We start from the raw sequence: 21,000 nt of genomic DNA, 5'->3' as shown, positions 1-21,000 counted from the left end.
GCTTCCAAAATACAATGATGGGACAGGCATAGGATAGACGTTCCCGTCTCTAGAGGGAGAAATGGTAAAGGAAAACAGGGTTACAGACCCTGGGCAAGTCCAAAACCCAGCAGGCTACGTGCCATTCGATTTCGAGGCCTGAGAAGAGCCATGTGTGGTGCCCTGCTCTGTCATCCTTGTCCCCCCTCCCCTCCCAGGCAGCAGCTCCGGGCTCCTGGCCCACCTGCTTGGAGGTGCCCCATCTTAGCCCAAGGAAGTTTGGTAGGCTGGCCTCGGTCAACTCCACCCTGTCTGTCTGATCCTTGTGTCTTTCCTGTGTCGTACAAATCCTCTTACGGGGCGCCTGGGTGGCTTGGTCAGTTAGGCGTCCGACTTCAGCTCGGGTCATGATCTCACGGTCCGTGGGTTCGAGCCCCGCGTCGGGCTCTGTGCTGACAGCTCAGAGCCTGGAGCCTGTTTCGGATTCTGTGTCTCCCTCTCTCTCTGCCCCTCCCCTGTTCATCCTCTGTCTCTCTCTGTCTCAAAAATAAATAAACGTTAAAAAAAATAAAAAACAAAAAACAAAAAAAACCCAAATCCTCTTTCTCATTCCATCCCTGTTCAGGCTTGCAGTTTTTCTGCTGGCATAACATTCTTGAAACATTTGTCAGAGGTGAATAATGTTATTTGACATGAAGGTTCTTTGCATGCCGTTCCTGGATAATCTCATCTCTATCCCTAGCCTCTGCTGAGATGGTTGATTGGACTTCTGTGTCACAGTTAAAATCTTTAGCATAGGGTTGTCCAGCCACACCCTTTTTTCAAAGCATGCTCTCTAGAAAATTTTCCAAATCAAGTGCCAACTCCTTTTTCTTAGCAAATTCAATCCACAACATGGGCTGACTCCAATTTTTGCATTCAAGTTTTGAAGAATGTGTGTATGGCTTTATGTCCATGAGGTGATAGTATACCTAATAAGAATTTACCAACAGAACTTTTGAAGGCATAGAATTTACAGTGTATCTGTAAATGCAAAATATGTAACTACCTCCAGTGCTATTTAAATGAGGAAAAATGTATAAACTATCTTTGAGTTTTACTTAAAGATTTGAGGTAGGACTAATATTTCCACTTGTTTGTTTTTTTTTTAGATTATAGGCGTTTTATTATCAGGAGACAGGCATATGGGGCACCTGGGTGGCTCAGTCAGTTAAGCATCTGACTTCAGCTCAGGTCAGGATCTCACAGCTCATGGGTTTGAGCGCTGCATCAGTCTCTGTGCTGACGGCTCAGAGCCTGGAGCCTGCTAAAGATTCTGTGTCTCCCTCTCTCTCTGCTCCTCCCCTGCTCGCACTCTGTCTCTCTCTCAAAAATAAATAAACGCTATTTTTTTTTAAAAAAATCAGGAGACAGGCATAGATATTCTCTCTCTCCCCCACAGACACATGCACTAAGATAAAATAGGTAAACTCTTACACAACATTATTTTTTTAATTTTTATTTAAAAAATTATTTTTGATATTTATTTTTGAGAGAGGCAGAGTGCAAGCAGGGGATGGGCAGAGAGAGAGAGGGAGGGAGGGAGACATAGAATCCAAAGCAGGCTCCAGGCTCTGAGCTGTCAGCACAGAGCCTGACGCGGGGCTCAAACTCACGAACTGTGAGATCGTGACCTGAGCTGAAGCTGGACATTTAACCAACGAGCCATCCAGGTGCCCCCCAAATAAAATTGTATATCAAAATATGAAGAAATGCTAATAATCTACATCACTGAGAGGTATGAAGAGTATAAACATTGGAAGCAAAATTCAAAAGGAAGGTGAAGATAGCCCTATTGCCCATTGATACGTGCTTTACTCTTTCATGAATGTAGCGACTGCATATCCTCCATTCTGTTGCTATTGTCAAACCCATAAAAGTACTTTACATAGTTCACATTCCCACACCCAGAAAATCTGTCCTTTTTTAAAAAAAAATTCAGTGTTGTGTTTTTCCAAAGTATGTTGCTTAGTTGTAATAATTGTTAAGTATAAGATGGGAATACTAGGTATATTTAAACGTTTTTTTCTGCTTTACTGACAAAGTGATTCATACATACGTATCATGTACGCATCCCTAATCAAGGCCATCTATAATTAGACGAATAATAAGTGCTTCTTAATGATGAGAAGGAAACCAATTATTAATGAGCTGTCTCTTAAAAAGTACAGTCCGTTCATTAGCTGTAAAGTGCTGACCAAGCTTAAATGTGTATATTCTGGTCTAAAAATCAAACTAAAATGAATGCATAAATGTATTGCTCTCTTTTGTTTCTTATTTACTTTATTGGTCTTCAGTGAATACTGAAAGCATAGTAGAAAATTTTACAGTGATTTATTTATAGAAGTGCCCACTTAAGGCAGGTTCTGACAAGTTATATGTATCTTAGTGTGGAGGCAAGCACACTATCAGCCCTCACTCTCTCCTGTGCAGAACTGAGGGGTAAACATCAGGGAGACTGGCCTCAAATTCCTTTATTTGATCCCTTTCTGAGCAACCCCCCTCAGGAGGAGGAAAGGATCTGGTCTCTGTCTTTGTGACCTGTCGGGGCCCTGTGTTCTTCAAACCTCAGATGTGCTGGATGCTCTTGTATCGAGTAGCTTGGAAGCCTCTGTCCACGAAGCACAAACGAGGAACCCAGGGCTGGGCTGTGGCTGTGAGCACAGGGCCCGGTTCAACCGGACACGCTCATGACGTCTCAAAAGTATTCCCAGGAATAATTCAGCATCCCCCTGCGCTGTGACACGTGACTTGCTTCAACCAGTCAGGAGCACACTGCTCCGGCAATTCTGAAAAGAAATACAAATTAAAATGACTTGAATCCTTTCTCAGTACAGTAAACCTAGGTAGGCATCAAAAGCATGTAGGAGGGTGGCAAATAGTTAGCGGAGCACAGAAGTGACGATTTTGCCCTAGCCACTGCTGGAAAATGTTTGCATTTGAACTTTCTTCAGGGCGCCATGTGCTCTTGGATTTACCACTGGCCCCACAACTTCCCACTGTCCTATAATCGGACCCCCTCTCTCATTGATGTAATTTTCTGGGTACCTAGAGGCAGTCTGGTGTGCCATCTATGGTAATAAAAGCCTACAAAGACTTTTGATTGACCTCCTATTAGCTGAGTCTTTTATCACCCACACATATGTGCCAACATTGTTGCTGTAAAAATTAAAGCTTTGCTAATCCTCTAAAAAATAATTAGGATGAGAAATAAAATAGTCTTTAGATGTTTTACCCATTCCAACTTACACACGTGCATAAATACTATCTCCTTTACACATTTTGATAGTAGTATAGAAAGAGTGTTAAAAGAATAGGAATAAGAAAACTATTCAGATTTGGTTCTTCTCTTTTTCTGTATTTTAGCATGGAAGAATATGTGGGTTTGCCCTGGTGGGGATACTGGCTGGTATGAGAAATAATGCACATATCTGTAAGAATATACTAATATAAATTAAACTCAAGCTGAATTATCAACCTTGTCTTAACGAATCACTGAATTAAGGTTTAGTTCCTTTTTATTTTTAAAGTTTATTTATTTATTTTAAGAGAGAGAGAGAGAGAGAGAGTGTGTCCCAAGCAGGCTCCACACTGTCAGCACAGAGTCTGATGTGGGGCTCAAACTCACTAACTCTGAGATCATGACCTGAGCCGAAACCAAGAGTCGGACGCTTTAACCAACTGAGCCACCCAGGCGCCCGAAAGTTTACTTCCTTTTTAAAATTCTAGCTGTGTGATTTCTGTGAGCTACTTGAAACCAGCAGCCTTGCTTGGTGTAAAACATGAAGGGGAAACAATTAGGCAGGTTTTTTTTTTCCCCCACCCCAAATGAATCTATCCGTATTCATTTTGAACTGAATTGCTTGTTGTTCCTAGTCAGTTATTCAGGAAGATAAGCCTCTGGGTCCCCAAATAAGTAAATACATTATTTATGTTTGGCCACAGCAAAGACATGTTTAGTTTAAAAAATGGGGCTAGAGTCCTTAGGCTAGAATTATAAGACATTTATAAAGCAGACAAATAACTAAATTAAGCCACGTAAAATGAAGGATTCCTGGGATTAATCATCTTGAAAGCGCACAGCTCATGAAATACTATGAAGCCATGGAAAGAGTGAGAGAGGCAGCCTTCATTAAGCAACTCCCAAAAGGCCTCATATGAGAATGAGGCTCACATTTCTAATTAGCCTTCTGTAGAGTTTGGGATGATCGTCCTGGTTTTTAGGTAGTGGTGTTGTTTAATACCTATACAGCATTTTCGTCTACAGGACTCAAAAATCTGTACGAAGATTAATAGACCCTATTTAGATGGGCTCCACAGGACAGATAGAACTGCACCCTTTTGTTCACCCAAACACACCAGGAGACAAAAAGGGTGAGGGCTGGGCACCATTTTTCTGCAAGTCTGGATGAGCTGCTGACCGGAAATGGAGCATTCTCACCTGCTGTTCACCGGTTGGTACACAGGACTATATCCTATCTTCCCTTTGCAAGGAAGGGCCCACAAAGGAGAGAGGACGAGGAGGAGGAGGAGGAGGAAAGAAAGTTGTAGTTCATTTGCATAATTTAGGCTTCTGAAATTAAAAAGTATTAATCACCTTGCTGATTTGGTTCTGTAATGAAAACACTGCTTATCAGCAAATCCAGCCTCCTGCACAGTGCCTGGGTTAAAACAAACAGCAAATCCCATCAAAGGGAAATTATGAAGTGAAGATAATGCTGAATTTCTGATGAAATATCCTTGTGCAGTTCCATTATTTTTCACTTCACTTAATTGTATTTTAAGGGCCATTTTAGAATTAAAACACTCCTTCCTTAATAATCGAATGTTGTTTGTCCTTGAAGCTATAGTTTAGGGCAGTTAGCAAATTTTAAAAGATTAAAAAAAACAAGTTTGAGTTTTTGCCTATAAACGTCTGAACACATACCTAAAAATATACTTAGTACTAGGCATACCAAAAAAAAATATCTTCACGTTTAGAACCCATCAGAGTAAGTACTGTTTAATTGAATGTTGTTTGTCCTTTAAGCTGTAGTTTAGGGCAGTTAGCAAATTTAAAAAAGAAAAAAAATGAACGTTTATTCATTCTTGAGAAACAGAGACAGCCTGCGTGAGCAGGGGAGGGGCATAGAGAAGCCTCCAGATTCTGAGCTGTTAGCACAGAGCCCCATGTGGGGCCTGAACTCACAAGTGGTGAGATCATGACCTAAGCCGAAGTCGGATGCTCAGCCGACTGAGCCACCCAGTCACCCCGGCAGTTAGCGAATTTTAAAAGATTCAAAAACAAGTTTGAGTGTTTGCCTATAAACATGTGAAAACATACGTAAAAATATATTTAGCACTAGGCATACCAAAATACATCTTGATGTTCAGTACCCATCAGAGTAAGTACTGTTGATTAAGTAAAGAGATAAAAATAGAATATTTTTATTTGAAAAATTTCTCAATTTTACTGTCACATTGTTTCACATTCAAATATATAAGCATGGAATATTAAAATGATATAGCTAGCTATATTTCCTTTTTGCCTTTTGTGCCTTAATTGCCTAACAAAATTAACTTAAACTGTGGAACACTGAGTGGGTAAGATCTGCTTTGGGTACCGTTTTTCTGCCACCCATAAAAGAGTTTCCAGCAGTATTTGACAGCCTAAGTCTGTGAAAGAGGATTCCCCGGTGAGTGAACAAATGAATATTATTCTTTTTCTTCTCTAGTTAAACACTTCCTGTTCCTTTAAGTTCCTTATTAAGTTTTGAGAATCTTCCAGCAACCTGGTTTGTCTTGCCTAGACAGGTTCAGCTCATGATGGCTCCCAGTGTGCCTACCAGTCAGGAAGGTTTGACTTGCTCAGCACAGTGTGTTGGGTAAGCCTGTGAGCTCTGGAGTCAGAGTGCCTATGTTTAGATCTCGGTTTCAGTACTTACCTCTGTGTAAACTTGGATAAGCCACCTTGCAGCCTTTGTGCCTCTGTTTTTCCAATGTGTAAAATGAGAATTTAATAATATATAACTCATTGGTATGTTATGTGGATTAAGATAATATGACAGTCCATTAGCACAGTTCCTGGCATATAGTAAATGCTCAATAAATATTACCTGGTAATATATTTATCTCTGTCTCCTCTCTCTCTCTCTTTGTCATTCTTTATTTAAGGAATAATTAAATGCAGGCAGCTCAGCATTCTAGGATTTATGTACTTTTATTAATGCAACTTAAGATGGCATTAGATAATTTTTGTCTAATTCATCTATACATTAGGTCCCTTATATGCAATCTAATAATCTCTTTTGTTATACTTAAATCATTTACAATTAATCTACAGTGTTAACCTGTTTCACCTGCTCATGTGTAAGTTCATGGGAAGCAGGCAATCAGTCTGTATCATTCGTTACAACAGTGTGCAGTGTCTTGGACATTGTGTGTCCTCGATATTTTAACAAATATTTTAAGTTAGTTATAACTGTACATTTTTCCAGAGGTCCTAATGTTACAACTTTTCTTCCTCGCTTTGTGTGTAGAGGTAGTAGTTTAGATTTAAGGGTAAGGATACACTTTCAGCCCTGTTGAGTTCATCGTATGAAATATCAGCCTGTAACGAAACTGTCCAAAGCCTGTTGCTGTTGACTTTGCCTGTTGTTTAGACTTCCCCCTCCTTCTTCACATCCTGCATCCCGTTTCTCGTTATTACCCAAATTATTCAGTATTCTATCAATATACTTAACGTGTCTCAGTTTAAATATCAAATGGCGTAGGCTTAGGGCAAAAATTCGTGGCATGCCTTCTAAAAACCTCTCTTCTAGCTATTCCAGTACATTCATCTGTCTTTGGATGTGGTCATTCTGTTAAGATATGAACTGTCCTCATGGTGCTATCTTTCAGCATACTCTGCTTTATTTTGTCCTATGCTTTGTTCTTTGTCTAGAAAATCACCACGATCTGCATTTTTAATTTTTTTTCACAAAGAAAGTGTGGTAAGTTTAGGTGTGAGTTGGTTGTTACCCATTTTAACAAGTATTTTAAAATATTTTTCAACTTTAATGACTTACTGCCTTTGTATAGAGACAGTGTGGTCTTTCTATTCACGTATTTTAAGTTTTCCTTTTCTATCTAAGAAAACTTTCAGGTAGAGTTTGCCATCTGATGTATTAAAACCACTTCAAATGACAAGAATCTGAGATTAAAAGATATACTTAATGTATCTATCCAAATCCTAAACATACTGCATTACTTCCCAAAGTTTTCCTACCTGTAATCTTATATGTATTAAAGTTTGAAGGTGTACATGTCTTTTGGCAGGGCAAGTTAAATTTTTGCCTTTATCTCTGCTTCCTTCCAAAACCCCACTAAAATTATTGTAAGTGACTATAAAGAGTTGAATACTAAAGGAGATACAGAATGAGGGAGCATTCAGGCACGGATGAGAGATTTTATCTCAACTTTGCAAAATGGAAATCTGACATGCAGATGATGGTAGGGATATACCAGTAAGAAGCCACTGAATCCCCTCTTCCCCTAAGCAGCCTGAGGTGATCTCTGAAAATGGCTTGCTAATTCACTTGACCCGGAAAACCCGACAAAATCATGCAAATCAAGAGGTTCAAATCTTCGTGTTCACTTTAAGAACACACACGAAGCCTGCCCAGGCCATCAAGGGTAGGCATATCTGAAAGATCACCGAGTATCTGAAGGATATCACTTTGCAGAAGCACTGTGTGTCATTCCATCACTACGACGGTAGAGTTGGTACATGTGCCCAGGCAAACAGTGGGGCTGGACACAGGGTCCGTGGCCTAAAAAGAGTGCTGAATTTTTACTGCACGTGCTTAAAAATGCAGAGAATAATACTGAACCTTCAGGGTTTAGATGTAGATTCTCTGGTCATTGAGCACATCCAGGTGACAAAGCCCCAAAAGATGAGACGCAGAACTTACAGGGCTGGCTCCTGGTCGGATTAACCCTACATGAGCTCTCCGTGCCACAGTGAGATGATGCTTGCTGAAGGAGAGCAGATTGTTCCTAAACCAGAAGAGGATGATGCACAGAAGAAAAAGACCCTTCCCAAATTCTAGGGGATCTCTGCCTCTGACCACCCCAGTAGAAGATGAGGGGTGTATTCTGTAGAGAAATAGAATCAGAAGGAAGGCTCTAAGCCCAGGAAATCTAGGTATAACAGCAGGAACAATATACTGAAAATGGGCAGAATAAATTCTTCATCCTGAAGGTTATATATCTCTGCTACAGGCCTTTTCACATTTTAGCTCCAAGAATAGAGGAAGCCTAATAATTTTCTCCTTTCAGGAAACTTGGAATCTTCTCTCAAAAATTGAGGATCCAGAGAGGAATAGAACTATATGAATCCTGGCACTCAAAGTTCAGAAGCAAAGCAAAGAACAGAAGAAATTTTTGAAGCAAACATAATCTACATCCTCAGAGATATTTTTTTTAAAAAAGGTTTTTCCTTGAAATAAGAAATGAATGCACGAAAAAGAGCAATAAACAAAATCAAACACGTAGAATATGAAAAAATATATATGATAGTCAAAGGTTCTTTAAGGATTGGAAGACCATTTGGGAAATTACTCAGAAACTTTAAAATATTACACATAGAATGGAAAATTAAGGAGAGAATTTTTGTTTTGTTTTTAAAATTTATTTATTTTTGAGAGAGAGAGAATGAGCAGGAGAGGGGCAAAGAGAGACAGAGACACAGAATCTGAAGCAGACTCCAGGCTCCGAGCTGTCAGCACAGAGCCTGACGTGGGGCTCGAACTCATGAACTGTGAGATCGTGACCTGAGCCGAGGTTGGACACTTAACCAACTGAGCCACCCAGTCACCCCAAGGAGAAAGTTTTTTAATGTTTGTTTATTTTTGAGAGAGAGAGAGAGGCAGAGAGAGGGAGACAGAGAATCCCAAGCAGGCTCTGCACCGTCAGCGTGGAGCCTGATATGGGGCTCGAACCCATGAACCAAAAGATCATGACCTGAGCCAAAATCAAGAGTGGGATGCTTAAGCGACTGAGCCACTCAGGTGCCCATGGAGAAAAGTTTTTAAAAAGGGTGATCATTCTAGGACAGCCAACACCTGGCTAATTAGAGTCAAGAGAAAGAGAAAATATGAAGAAATTATTTTTTAAAAATTCAGAACTAAATAACACACATTACCAGAATGAAAGAGCCCATAAATTATCAGGACAGTAAATGCAAACCAAGATCTGAGTTAATCACATTATCATGAATTTTTCAGAAGTCATGCTATGAAAAGAAAATCTTAAATACTCAGGGAGAAAAAAGGGCACATACAAAAAATGAGAAAGCCAAAGGACATCACCCAGGAAAAACTGTCCTCAACGCTAAAATATGTGGGAGTAAAACCGACAAAATTCTGAAGACCGTTCTATATCCAGCAAAATAAGCAACCAAATATCATAGTGAAAATACTTTAAAATAATTTTCTGGTATATATCTTCCAATAGCCTTCCTCACAAAGTTATTGGAAAATATTCTCCACTGAAACAAGAATATAAACCAAGGAAGAAGTCACTGACTCTAAGAAGAGGAGCTCCAGAATAGAAGGGGATAGAAGAATGTCTGAAATGACACTATGGAGCAAGCCTTGGAGAGTAATCTTTCTAGATTAGAGTAAGAAGATAAACAGTTCCAGCAGACAGGTGTCCAGGGGAAATACAGAACTGATGGGGCACCAGATGGATTTGATGATATGGAAAATGTTCTAAGGGGTTTATTCTGTGTTAGAGAATTGGGGGAAAATGAGTGCTAGTGCCTTAGAATACTTGCCAATTAGAAATAGCGGCTTGGAACGCGAAGAATGCCAAAGGAAAAAAAAAATTAATATCAAGGGAATAAAAATCTAGAGAAGAACGTATACTCATTGTTCAGTGGTTGGGTCGGTCGTGAACAGCACTGTGTGTCATTCTGGGTCCCAGCAGGGGAGAGAGAGAGCACAGTGAAAAGAGTCATTAAAGACTATTTAGTAATAGGACTATGTACGTAGGCATAAGATGGCCTAAGGAAATGAAGAAGAAGATGATGAAGCATCATCTGGGGCTGGCAAGTGAGAGAAGCGTGGAGAAGCAATGGAAGGGAACTGTTAACAGAACCAGACTAAAGCCCTGGGAGAGTGGCTGTTTCACAGGCTCCAGATTCAGCCACAGAGGAACACAGACGCGCCAGAGCATGGCAGGTCAGGAAAGGCTGCCGGGGGGATAAAAACCCACACCCTGTCATTTCTCAACCTCTGAAGCATGTTAGGGCTTCCCGTTGACCAAATCCTAGCATCCAGAGAGCAAGAAGCCCAGCGAACTAACTTCATACTGGTTAACACTGGTTCTAGAGAGTGCATCTGAAGTGGAGGAAATAAGAATATTCAATTCAGTAGCAAAAATGTGTGTTGTTTAAATATTTTGTTATGACGCAAGTTCTAGTCTAAGCAATGTGAATGCTTCTGTGACATAATGAAACAAAACCCAGGGATCATAGAAATCTTTGGATGTGAAGAATGTTTCATGTCAAGTGTAGAATGATTTGTGTGTAATGTTCATATGCGGACACACACACGTCCCCCGTATCTTCATATAACTGCCTCTTTTCTATCAGTTTTACCAAAGCCAAAGGCTTATGTACTTCTTTCAGAAAGGCCTTCCCTCTTGGACACCCATCTCCAATTATTCTTTTACATCACCATGTTTTCTTTCATTATTCATGGTTACCACTGTCTGAACTTATTACATATTATAGTTTTCATTTCTTCCTCTTGCCTACTCTCTTCCTCCTCCCCTACCTCTATAGGTCCCTTGAGGGCAGGGATTCTGCCTATTTTATCTGATGATCTATCTTCAGCACCTAGCTGGATGTGTAGCCTACTAAATAAGACATTTAATAGAACATTGTTTTAAATAATTGTATGAGAATTCATCCTGTGTTGTACATATGAGATGATAAAAACAGGGCCTATTCAGTATGGCACCGATCTCTAGCTCAGGAGACTGGATGAAGGTATCATTAACAGAAATCCAAAATACAGGAGGCAGAGCAAATTATGGATGGAGAAGTGAAAGTATGAGAAGAAAGTGTACAATTTTGACATACTGATTAGGAAGCACATGCGGGGTATTCAGGTATTTATGTCCAGTGAGTAGTTGAAAATGACTCAGGAAAAGGTCTTAACTACAGATTGAGATTTAGGGGTCTTTGGTATAGAAGGGATAGATGAAGGGATAAACACAGCTGAGATCTTCAAGGAAAATTATGCATAGAAAATAGCAGACTCAAAGAGAAGCAAAATGGAAGAAAAGGAGAAGCTTAGTTATACCGTTTCTACCAAAATTTATTATGGAGAAGGATAACATAAGCCAATATCTTAAGGAAGATAATACCACCACAACAAATACACAGCCGCCAAGAACATTAGTGGATTTACTTGTGTATATTTTTGAGAAGTTAGAGCACTCCTAAAAATTAATGACTTCTTGAACAACAAATTAGTTTTTCATCATAGATGTAAATAAAATTGTAAACTTTAAACCTGATGTATGAAGAAATATGCCAATGGTGCTATTTCTTTTCTTACTATATACCCTACACCCACAGTCACCATGGTAGATCAGCGCACGTTACATAACTAAGTGGCAAGTGACAGAAGTAGTACTATTCGGGAGAGGAACATTAACAAAAAAACATAGTGTTTTGTTTATGTATACACATACCCATACATAGTCAGGCATAAGCACTGCATGTTAAATTTATCACTAGGTTATTTTCAGTTCATTTCATGTTGTCTCATGCATGTTCCCTTTAAAAGTTAATTTCACACTAATATAAAAGCATTATGACTCGGTGATTCAGGCATCACCATTTTGATGGCTTTTCTAATTACTTTAGTTTGACTATTTCATAATTAATACACTTAAAATATCCAGATGGGTGGGTAATTTGTACACCCAGATGAAATAAAATTAGAATAACCTGTAAGCTTTTATTCCAACGTGTAGGTGTTAACATCTCAATTATGTGGCTCCTTCAAGATACACAATTTGGATGGAATTATGTTTACTATATGATTGAACGTAACGTTTGACAAAAGTAGCTATGAAGGAATCCATCATGTAGAGTGATGTTAGGAAGGGATTGTTCTTCATTCTGCTCAGGCAACCACGCTGGCACGCCTGTTTCTAATTTTGAAATCGTCTGGGATTACCTCACAACATCAGTGTGGAAATAGCATCATTAGTCAAGTTTCTCTGTTTGCTCAAAAAGAAATGTGGAAAGATGAAGATTATCTGCCATGGCCACTTGTTGTTGTTGTTTTTAACTTTAATTGTATTTTTCATATCTCTGCTTTCTAGTTCAGTCTAATTTTCTTAAGCCAATGATGAAAACTCCCAGGACCATACTGAGAGGATTTTGGGTAACTGACATCCAGGATAAATAAATAGTATGTGAGGGCTCCCTTTTAAAGTTCTTAGCCTGAGTTTTGTTGACTTATGTTTATGTAGCCATTTGTGAGAAGGAATCTAAAGTTTCAACATAACATAACATAAAACTGTGTTAAAACATAGTTTTAACATAAATTGCAGCTTAGTCGTGTATTTTAGAAAAACTGATACCCACGGAAATGAAAAGAAAGTTTGTTTCTCTTGTCTTTGATCGTGACACGCATTATTTTAATTTGTACTAAAACGTTAATCACAACAGTATTAATACCTATTAGTTTATTTCAGCATTAGCCAATAATATATGGATATTCTATATGGATAAAATAAAATAAATATCAGAATTGATAACTGACAAAATCTAATTAGATCCCTTTATGAAGCCCCTTTATGGATCACAGATTTGATTACATTGTAGGTAAAATAACATACCTCTTCAGGCTGCCCAGCATCATACCCTAGGTGGCCAGTGTGCAGATTTAGCCTTAATCTTCTGATACCATTATGTCAATAGGATTCTTATGTAGTAGCTAATGGTTAACTGCTCTAAAAAAAATTTTAATGCTTCTATTGTGCTTCCCAAACTTAAAAAAAATTTTTAATGTTTGTTTATTTTTGAGACGGAGAGAGACAGAGCATGAATGGGGGAGGGTCAGAGAGAGACAGAAGCAGGCTCCAGGCTCTGAGCTGTCAGCACAGAGCACGACACGGGGCTTGAACTCACAGACCGGGAGATCATGACCTGAGCCGAAGTTGGACTCAGCTTAACCAACTGAGCCACCCAGGCACCACTGTGATTCTCAAAGTTTAATACTAAAAATACTTGTTCTAAATTTGGTTAAAGCTATAATATTCTGAATTTTTATGATACTATAATGTTTTTATAGCTAAAGGTTTTGACATAGCCATCATGTTTAGGTCTTTGCTTTGAGGGAAATTTTAATTGTTTGAATATAATTGTGTTGACACTTTGAATTTCCCATCTTCTGTAGGATATTTGGTTCAAGGTCTTTTGGTCTATAGCAACCTGAGGACTGAAGAGCTCATTTATATACATTTGAAGTCTTTGTTCTCTCCTATGATATCTTTTAGTCTCTATTTGTTTTTCTTGCATTTTTTTTCATAAAGATAATTGTATACAGAAGAGGTACAAGAATTTCAGATAAATAGGTCTTATTTCGTTTGTTTAATGGTGGCTGGGGGATATTATTAGAGATTTAAGGAGAAAAAATATTTTGTTACTCTGGAATTTAGGTTAGAATATGAAGAAGGAAAATACTATCTTTCTCCATTAGTTTGATGAAAGCCATAGCAAAACCTGATTTATTCATATAACACTTTCAGATTTCACACAAAAAGTAAACTTAATTTTTTTAACCTTTATTCAGTTTTTCTGAGAGACAGAGACAGAGCATGAGACAGAGAGAGACAGGGAGACACAGAATCCAAAGCAGGCTCCAGGCTCTGAGCTGTCAGTGCAGAGCCTGACGCAGGGCTCGAACTCACTAACAGTGAGATCATGACCTGAACCGAAGTTGGCCACTTGACTGAGCCACCCAGGCACCCCAAGAAACTTTAAAATAAGTCTTTTAAGAAAAAGATTTTGTTTGCTCTTCAACATTAGATACATACCTTAAAATTTTGCCAACATTATTAAAAATTAAATGACAAACCATCATCAGATATAAAATATTCAAATAAAACTTAAGACCAGCAGAAGTGAGGAAGTAATAAAGATTAGAGCATAAATAAAAGATATGGAAACTAAAAAACAAAATCATATGACAGATCAATGAAACCGGAGCTGATTCTCTGAAAAAATTAATTATGAGAAAATTCCTATGTATTGGTGCCCAATGGCACATTTAGATGACTCAGAATATTTCCCTGCTTTTTTTTTTTTTTTTTGCCACTTTAAGTTATGACCAGAGTATGGAGTGTTATCAGAGGAAGTGACAGAAAATGTGGCTGCCAGGATTGTTCTCAAACTCTGAAGAGCTTTGGATGCCAGCAGCTCTGGGTTTTGTTCTCCAAGAAGAAAGAAATCTCAAACTCTTGAAAGAGAATTCAACATGATAAATGATTTTAAAAGATAGGTTTGAGAAGATGTGCACAAGATGTCAAGGGGAAAGCACTGCTCAGGAGGTTATCCCATTAGCCCAAAGGAGAGATTATGGGGCTCTGAATTTTGTATTCTCAGTGAGGGTTTCTCAGATGTACGCCAATGAGGGTCCTTTCCAAAATGGAGCCATGAGGACATGGGTGTGGTTTGACTGAGAGAAGCCTAGTGTAGGAGAAAAAATAAATCTTGGTGTGATGCATTAACAGAACAAGATACATTCATTGGTGATAGAACAGGTCTTGTTTTGTTTCTTAATTAAAAATGTTTGCAAGAGATATCTGGAGGAAAGAAAACATAAATTTAAGTTCGATATTAAATCTGATATGCCTACATTTCCGTTTGTTCAGGCATGAGCCTCAGAGAGAAGGCCAATATTAGAAGTAAGAATTTGAGTATGACAGTTACATTGGTAATATCTGAAACCATGCCTGCCATGGTATCACCAGGTAGAGCATTGCAACTATCTTACCAAAAGAGAATATTAGCTTAAAGGGGATTAAGAAAAAAATAATTTAAGAAAGTTTTTTTTTCTTTTTAATCAGTAGAGCCAAAATTGCAAATAAAGGTATGGTTTTAAAGATGTTTTGAGTTGTTATAAATGTAGATTTTTAAAATATTTTAAAAACTCAGGAGGAAAAATATCTCAGGAGAAACAAAAATACCATATGATTAGGAAAATACATTTTTATTCCCAAATATATTAAAATTTAACATTTAAGATGCCAATTTGGTATTGCTTTGTTAAAATTGATTTTTCTGAGGCCAAAATTAATATAATATGCATATAAAATCAATGACCAGGGCACCTGGGTGGCTCAGTCGGTTAAGCATCTGACTTCAGCTCAGGTCATGATCTTAAGGTTCATGGGTTCAAGCCCCGCATGGGGCTCTGTACTTGGAGCCTGCTTGGGAATCTCTCTGTCTCTCTCCTCTCCACCTCCCTCTCTCTCAAAAAAAAAATCAGTGACCAAAATATTTGTATCTGCTGTCCAATTTTACTACCTCAAAGGAACATTACTTTTACATTTCATTATGGTCATATTAACAAAGGAAACCAAAGTTGAGTGTTAGAAACCTATAGAAAAAGATATTTTTTAATATGATTTTTTGGGTCAATAATTAAATGGCAGACTGTTACATGTAAAGTTGAAATTCTTTTGATGTTTGTCAGAGGGTATATGTGCATGGAAGCAGGGGGAAGGGCAGAGAGAGAGGGAGAGAATCCCTAGAAGGCTCCAGGCTATCAGCACAGAGCCCGATGTAGGGCTCAATCCCATGAACTGTGAGATCATGACCAGAGCCAAAATCAAGAGTCAGACACTTAACCAACTAAGCCTCCCAGGTGCCCCAAAGTTGAAATTTTTAAATGCTAAGTCTGTACGTTTATTTTGGTAATAAAACTTTATGGCCATTAGGAAGAATTTTAGAGCAGATTACTTTGCAATGTAATTCTTGCCATTCTTGCCAACCATATATCTATGTTTACTGGGTTGGGGACTATATTTATTTTGTGTTTTATATTTAAGCCAATAGTTCTCAAATCTTTATTGTTTAAAAAATCGTGTATGTGTGTGTGTGTAAATAATGCTACAAAGAAAGTCTGTTAGTGTAATAACCTGTTATTCTAAGAGTTTGATAAAACTCTGAGTAACAACTATCTTGCTGTGGTTGTGGTTTCTCAAGTCAGAAACACAATCTAGCTTCTCTCTTATTTCACATCTTATCTTTAGGCTACTTGGACTTGGTCAAAAGATGTTTTTCCTTATTAGTGGGTTTGGGAGCATCTTTGCAAAGAACAGTCTTCTGTGTTGGCATCTTAGTTATTTGTATGGCTAACAGGGGGAGAAGATTGTATGGAATGCTGCTAACTGAACGAAATAAATGACTCCCTGAGTGTTACTATATATGTGTGTGTGTGTGTGTGTGTGTGTGTGTCTGTTGTTGGCATCGTCAATCACTTCTCATCATCTCAAATAATAAGTACATTTGCTTTAAGTGCAGACTTTTTTTTTCTAAGCAGTTTTAATGGAAGCTTTGATTCTCTCAGATCTTTTATGAATTTCCCCATAAACTCTTAGCAATGTACTTAGTTCTGGAACACTTGCTATCAAATGGAAGAAGAGAAGCTTTTAGAAAGTGGAGATGTTTTCTAGTAGTTTATATGTGAAATAAATTGTACTTTCTTGCCCCATCAGTACTAATAAATCAAAGGATAAATTTAGAGCTTTAACTTAAGTAAAAACGCTTCTGTCATGTAGACTACAAAGAGCATGAAAAGATAGGAGAAATCCAATAACAATCTTGCAGAAAGCTCAGGCAAATTGATGCCTGAATTATCCATATGTTTACTATTTTGCAGTGATAAGCTTCTTTGAAGTGTGTGCAAGCTTCTTCACCTTAAAAAGGTGGATCACAAGTTCCTTGCCCAATGATGAACTAAAAATGTAATTCAATATCGATGCAACATTGCCTTACAACTTCTAATTGCCATAACGATGTAAGGTAAAAGGCAAAAAAAAAGAAAGGTATCTGAATTATTAAATCTAGCAGTACACTTTACTGGAATTTTCTAACTATAGATAGAGAAGACTTAATGAAAACATACAATAAACATGATAGACGGTAGAAGATACAGTCTAAGAAAACGTAGAATTCTTGGGAGACATAATAAAGACATTGTAACATTTTCCAAGCAAAGTTTTTTGGAATCTGTTGTCAAAAATTTGAGTGGAACCAAATTTCTTTTTTTTTTTTAAGTATCTGTCCAAATTACTTGAGTAAAGGATTCCTTAGGCATCTGCACTTAAGGAATTCAATCTATATGGCCCAAGTGCCAATCAGGTTCTGCAAAGTCTAGTTGTCTCTGTCCAGTTTCTGAGGATAAGGTACAAAAGAGTACAAACCAGTCTTCCCAAAGACAGTGACAATGTCAAATCATTCCCAATCTTGCCTTCCATCTATAAGTAATCACACATCCTATAACAAGCCTATAGTTTGTGAAATGTGCATACTTCAATACATCAAGGCAATATTTATCGATAAGGCCAAAGCCTTGTTACAGAAGTTACTATAAGCATTTCTTTAATTTGTTGTATATTTTTAATCAAAGCAACACTGCATTATCTAGTACACTGCTGGTGGTCCTTAAATCACTGATGCTATCTTATTTTTATGGAATTTTTAACAGAAAATTGAAATACGTCTCATAAAAGCCAGGATAGGATTTTGTCTGATTTTTGAGGAATGAAATTTATTTCAATGCCTGAATATGCAGTCTTATAAAATATTGATATTATCCCATTTTAAAAATAATCTTCATAGCAACCCAGGGGCAAGCTGTCAGCCTTGAGAAGTTTGGGAACTAATAATTAAAAGTTGCTTACAGAGGTAAAATGTGACTCTAGGGGATATTTATTTTTTTATGTCATTAAAATCTATGCTTCTTTGAAACCAGTAACAGCAATCGTTCATAAGAAAAACACAAATTAACTTTATATTAAACTTTTGCCCAAAAGATACTGCAGACCAGATTTTATTGAGGCTTTCATATGTTTTATTTCTCAGCATATAGTGGACTGCCAAGAACATTAATAATGCAAATCTGTGTTTGAACACAAATGACTCCCTACAAGGCCTGTTTTGATTATTAATGGAATTAATTATCTGCCTGCTCTATGCAGTTACTGTGGTTTGGAATAACAGTTAATAATGAAAGACTAGGCAAATTTTAAAAATAGCATGTTTAATAATATGAATTAATTCTATCCTACAAAGAATCAGTGAGCAAATATTGTGGAGACAATGCCTGCTCTCTTCTCTCTTTTTACTCATCATGAAGAAACTCCTCCTATAAGTGTATTTTATTGTCATTTTTCAAACACAGAAAAATAGACTGGGATGTTCAGAAAGGCCACCAATTTTGCCAAACTGGGAACTCAGATTTTGTCATGTTGCCCAAGTAATTTTCAATCAGGAAACTGGGAAGTTATGCAAGTAGTGGAATTGTTTGAGGCTAGCCCCTACCAGGGGCCCCAGAATTGCTTTGAAGAATCGAATATTCTGCCTTCTTTCAGAGTTTCAATGGCTACATGTCTTTACAGAAAGAATACTTCACACAGCCTGGTGGTTTTCATAATTCTGTAGATGCAGTGATTTTATGAATGTAGATCAAACACGGCATAATGGCACGTCTTTGTGCCCTCATCCCACAATCTCTGGAACACTCTGAGTCATCTCCCCCCAGAAGCCTTACAGTTCCATGGAGCGTAGTTAAAATCTATTTCTTTATAGAAAAGAGAAGTCATACGCATAAAAAAAAAATCCATGGGTAAACATCATGGATTCACCTGTCAATGTTCTGATAAGCTTTACTCATTTAATAAGCTTAAGCTGAATATATAAGACCTGTCTGTGTTCTACTGTGGAGGAATATATATGTAATATGTAGGATAATGACATAGTATATATAATATTATATTATTACATATATGATAATAATATACATTTAGGTTGATTTCACCTCTGGGCTATTGTGAACAACTCTCTTCATGTAATTTTAAATTCAGTTGGAAATTGCTTGCAAATTTTGCTCCACCTCCAATCTGTCTCGCATCGTTACTTCCTTTTAGCCAAGTTGTTGAAAACGTGCATGTGTGCCAACTTGATGTTGACCATATATGTATATTTTTTTCTTATTCAGTGCCGACCTGTAGATAACAATGAGATGGTCGTAGTCAAGGCGAAATAGTACAGTGACTTGACAAATAATGGAATGCTGTTGTCATTGCAGGACGAATCTGCCCCAGCTGACAAACAGTGTAAACCAGAGGCGGCCCAGGCCACTTACTCAACCTCAGCTGTTTCAGGCTCCCAGGAGGTGTTGTACATCAACGGCAATGGGACCTACAGTTACCATAGTTACAGAGGTCTAGGAGGGGGACTGCTTAATCTGAATGATGCTTCCAGTAGTGGTGAGTCTTTACTATTTATTGTGCTTTTTCTATCCATTTGGGGATAGCAAATTCCCTAAATCTGAGAGAAGAAAATGAATATGCCTTGATAAGCAACAGTGCCAATCTGCTAAAAACAAGACCATTTAATACAGAATATTTGTCTCCCTACCCGGATATCTCCCTATTCTATTGCTGTTTCTGAAAGTGGCAGCACAGTTATGCAACTGGAGAATTGGTATTTTGTACTCAAAAAAAAAAAATCTCAACTAGTGAAATAGCAAAAAAATTTTTTTACCAAATAGTTATACATTCTTCCCCCCAAAGCTGTAATGCACTATTCATCAAGAATAATGACACATTTTCTCAGTGTTCAAAGAGGTTTTTGGTTTGGAAAATATGAGGCACCAGGAACTTTACTTGATAAAACACACACAGTAAACCTAAGGACATACACGTGGAAACAACACAGAGAAACGACCACTGGCTATCCATGCCCCACCAGCACTGAATGGTGTACTGGGGCCAGCTCATACCAGCTCATTCTTCGTAAATTGTTAGGAATTTCTTGAGCTTATATACCAAAATGAATTGCAAATATGTAATATAAAAGGAATAAAATACGTGGGTGAATTTCTTATTACTGGGTCGTAGGAAGTGCTTTCCTACACTATACTTAAAATTCAGGGAAAAAATAAGTTTCATTACACACATGCATGCACACACACACACACTTTTGCATGACAAAAAAACACTATGTGTTTATGTGTAAAAATAAATCATAAATTGGTAACATTGTTAGCTACAAAAGGTTAATAAGCCAATACATGAAGTTCTTCTAAAAAGAAAGAAATACCCCAAATTATATATTACAACATAAGGCTAGAAAGTAAACTCACAATTCCCAAAGAAAGCCATGCAAATGTCCCTTAAATATGGGTAAAATTACTCAACCCCGGTCGCTTCTAATAAAGAGAAATGAAGATTAGCAAAAATCCAAATATTTATACAATATTCCTTTGACAAGGCTGTGGGGGAAATGAGGACTCTCATGCACAGCTTGTAAAAATGCAAAAAGTTGGGGTGGAATTTGGCAGTATCTAGAAAAGTTAAGTATGCATTTACCATTCAGTCCAGCAATTTCTTTAGGAATCTCTTGTTAGGAATTTATCTCAGACACATATGGGCAAAAATACAAAAAGATATATGCGGAAGGGTATTCATTGTAGTGTTATTTATAAATGCAAGAAAAAAAGGATTACCAATAAAAATGTCTATCAATTGATGGCTCGTTGACTCATTTTGAGTGCATCCAAACAAGAGAGTAATATGCAGCTATATATACTCCAAGTGGTGAAAAGTACCACAGTTTTCTAATATTCATTAAGGAAGGACTTATATAATTTTTTTAAAGTGTATATAGAGGCAGGAATGGGGGAGAACAGTTAGGAGAAAGGAATA

The 21,000-nt window shown here is 37.6% G+C and overlaps 1 protein-coding gene across 4 annotated transcripts in view; it reads left to right on the top strand.

Annotated features, from left to right (window-relative positions):
* NOL4 (nucleolar protein 4) overlaps nucleotides 1-21,000 on the top strand; it is a 343,605-nt gene that overhangs the window by 241,104 nt on the left and 81,501 nt on the right. For all 4 annotated transcript variants that reach the window (XM_047827873.1, XM_047827870.1, XM_047827871.1 and 1 more), the window contains one exon: nucleotides 19,380-19,560. In XM_047827873.1, coding sequence (XP_047683829.1) covers nucleotides 19,380-19,560 — 181 coding nt within the window. The remainder of the gene's footprint in view (nucleotides 1-19,379; nucleotides 19,561-21,000) is intronic.

The sequence above is a fragment of the Prionailurus viverrinus genome, chromosome D3, assembly GCF_022837055.1.
Source record: "Prionailurus viverrinus isolate Anna chromosome D3, UM_Priviv_1.0, whole genome shotgun sequence".
NCBI lineage: Eukaryota > Metazoa > Chordata > Mammalia > Carnivora > Felidae > Prionailurus > Prionailurus viverrinus.
The sequence above is the reverse complement of the archived record's forward strand: the minus strand, read 5'-3'. Positions and strand labels throughout refer to the sequence as shown.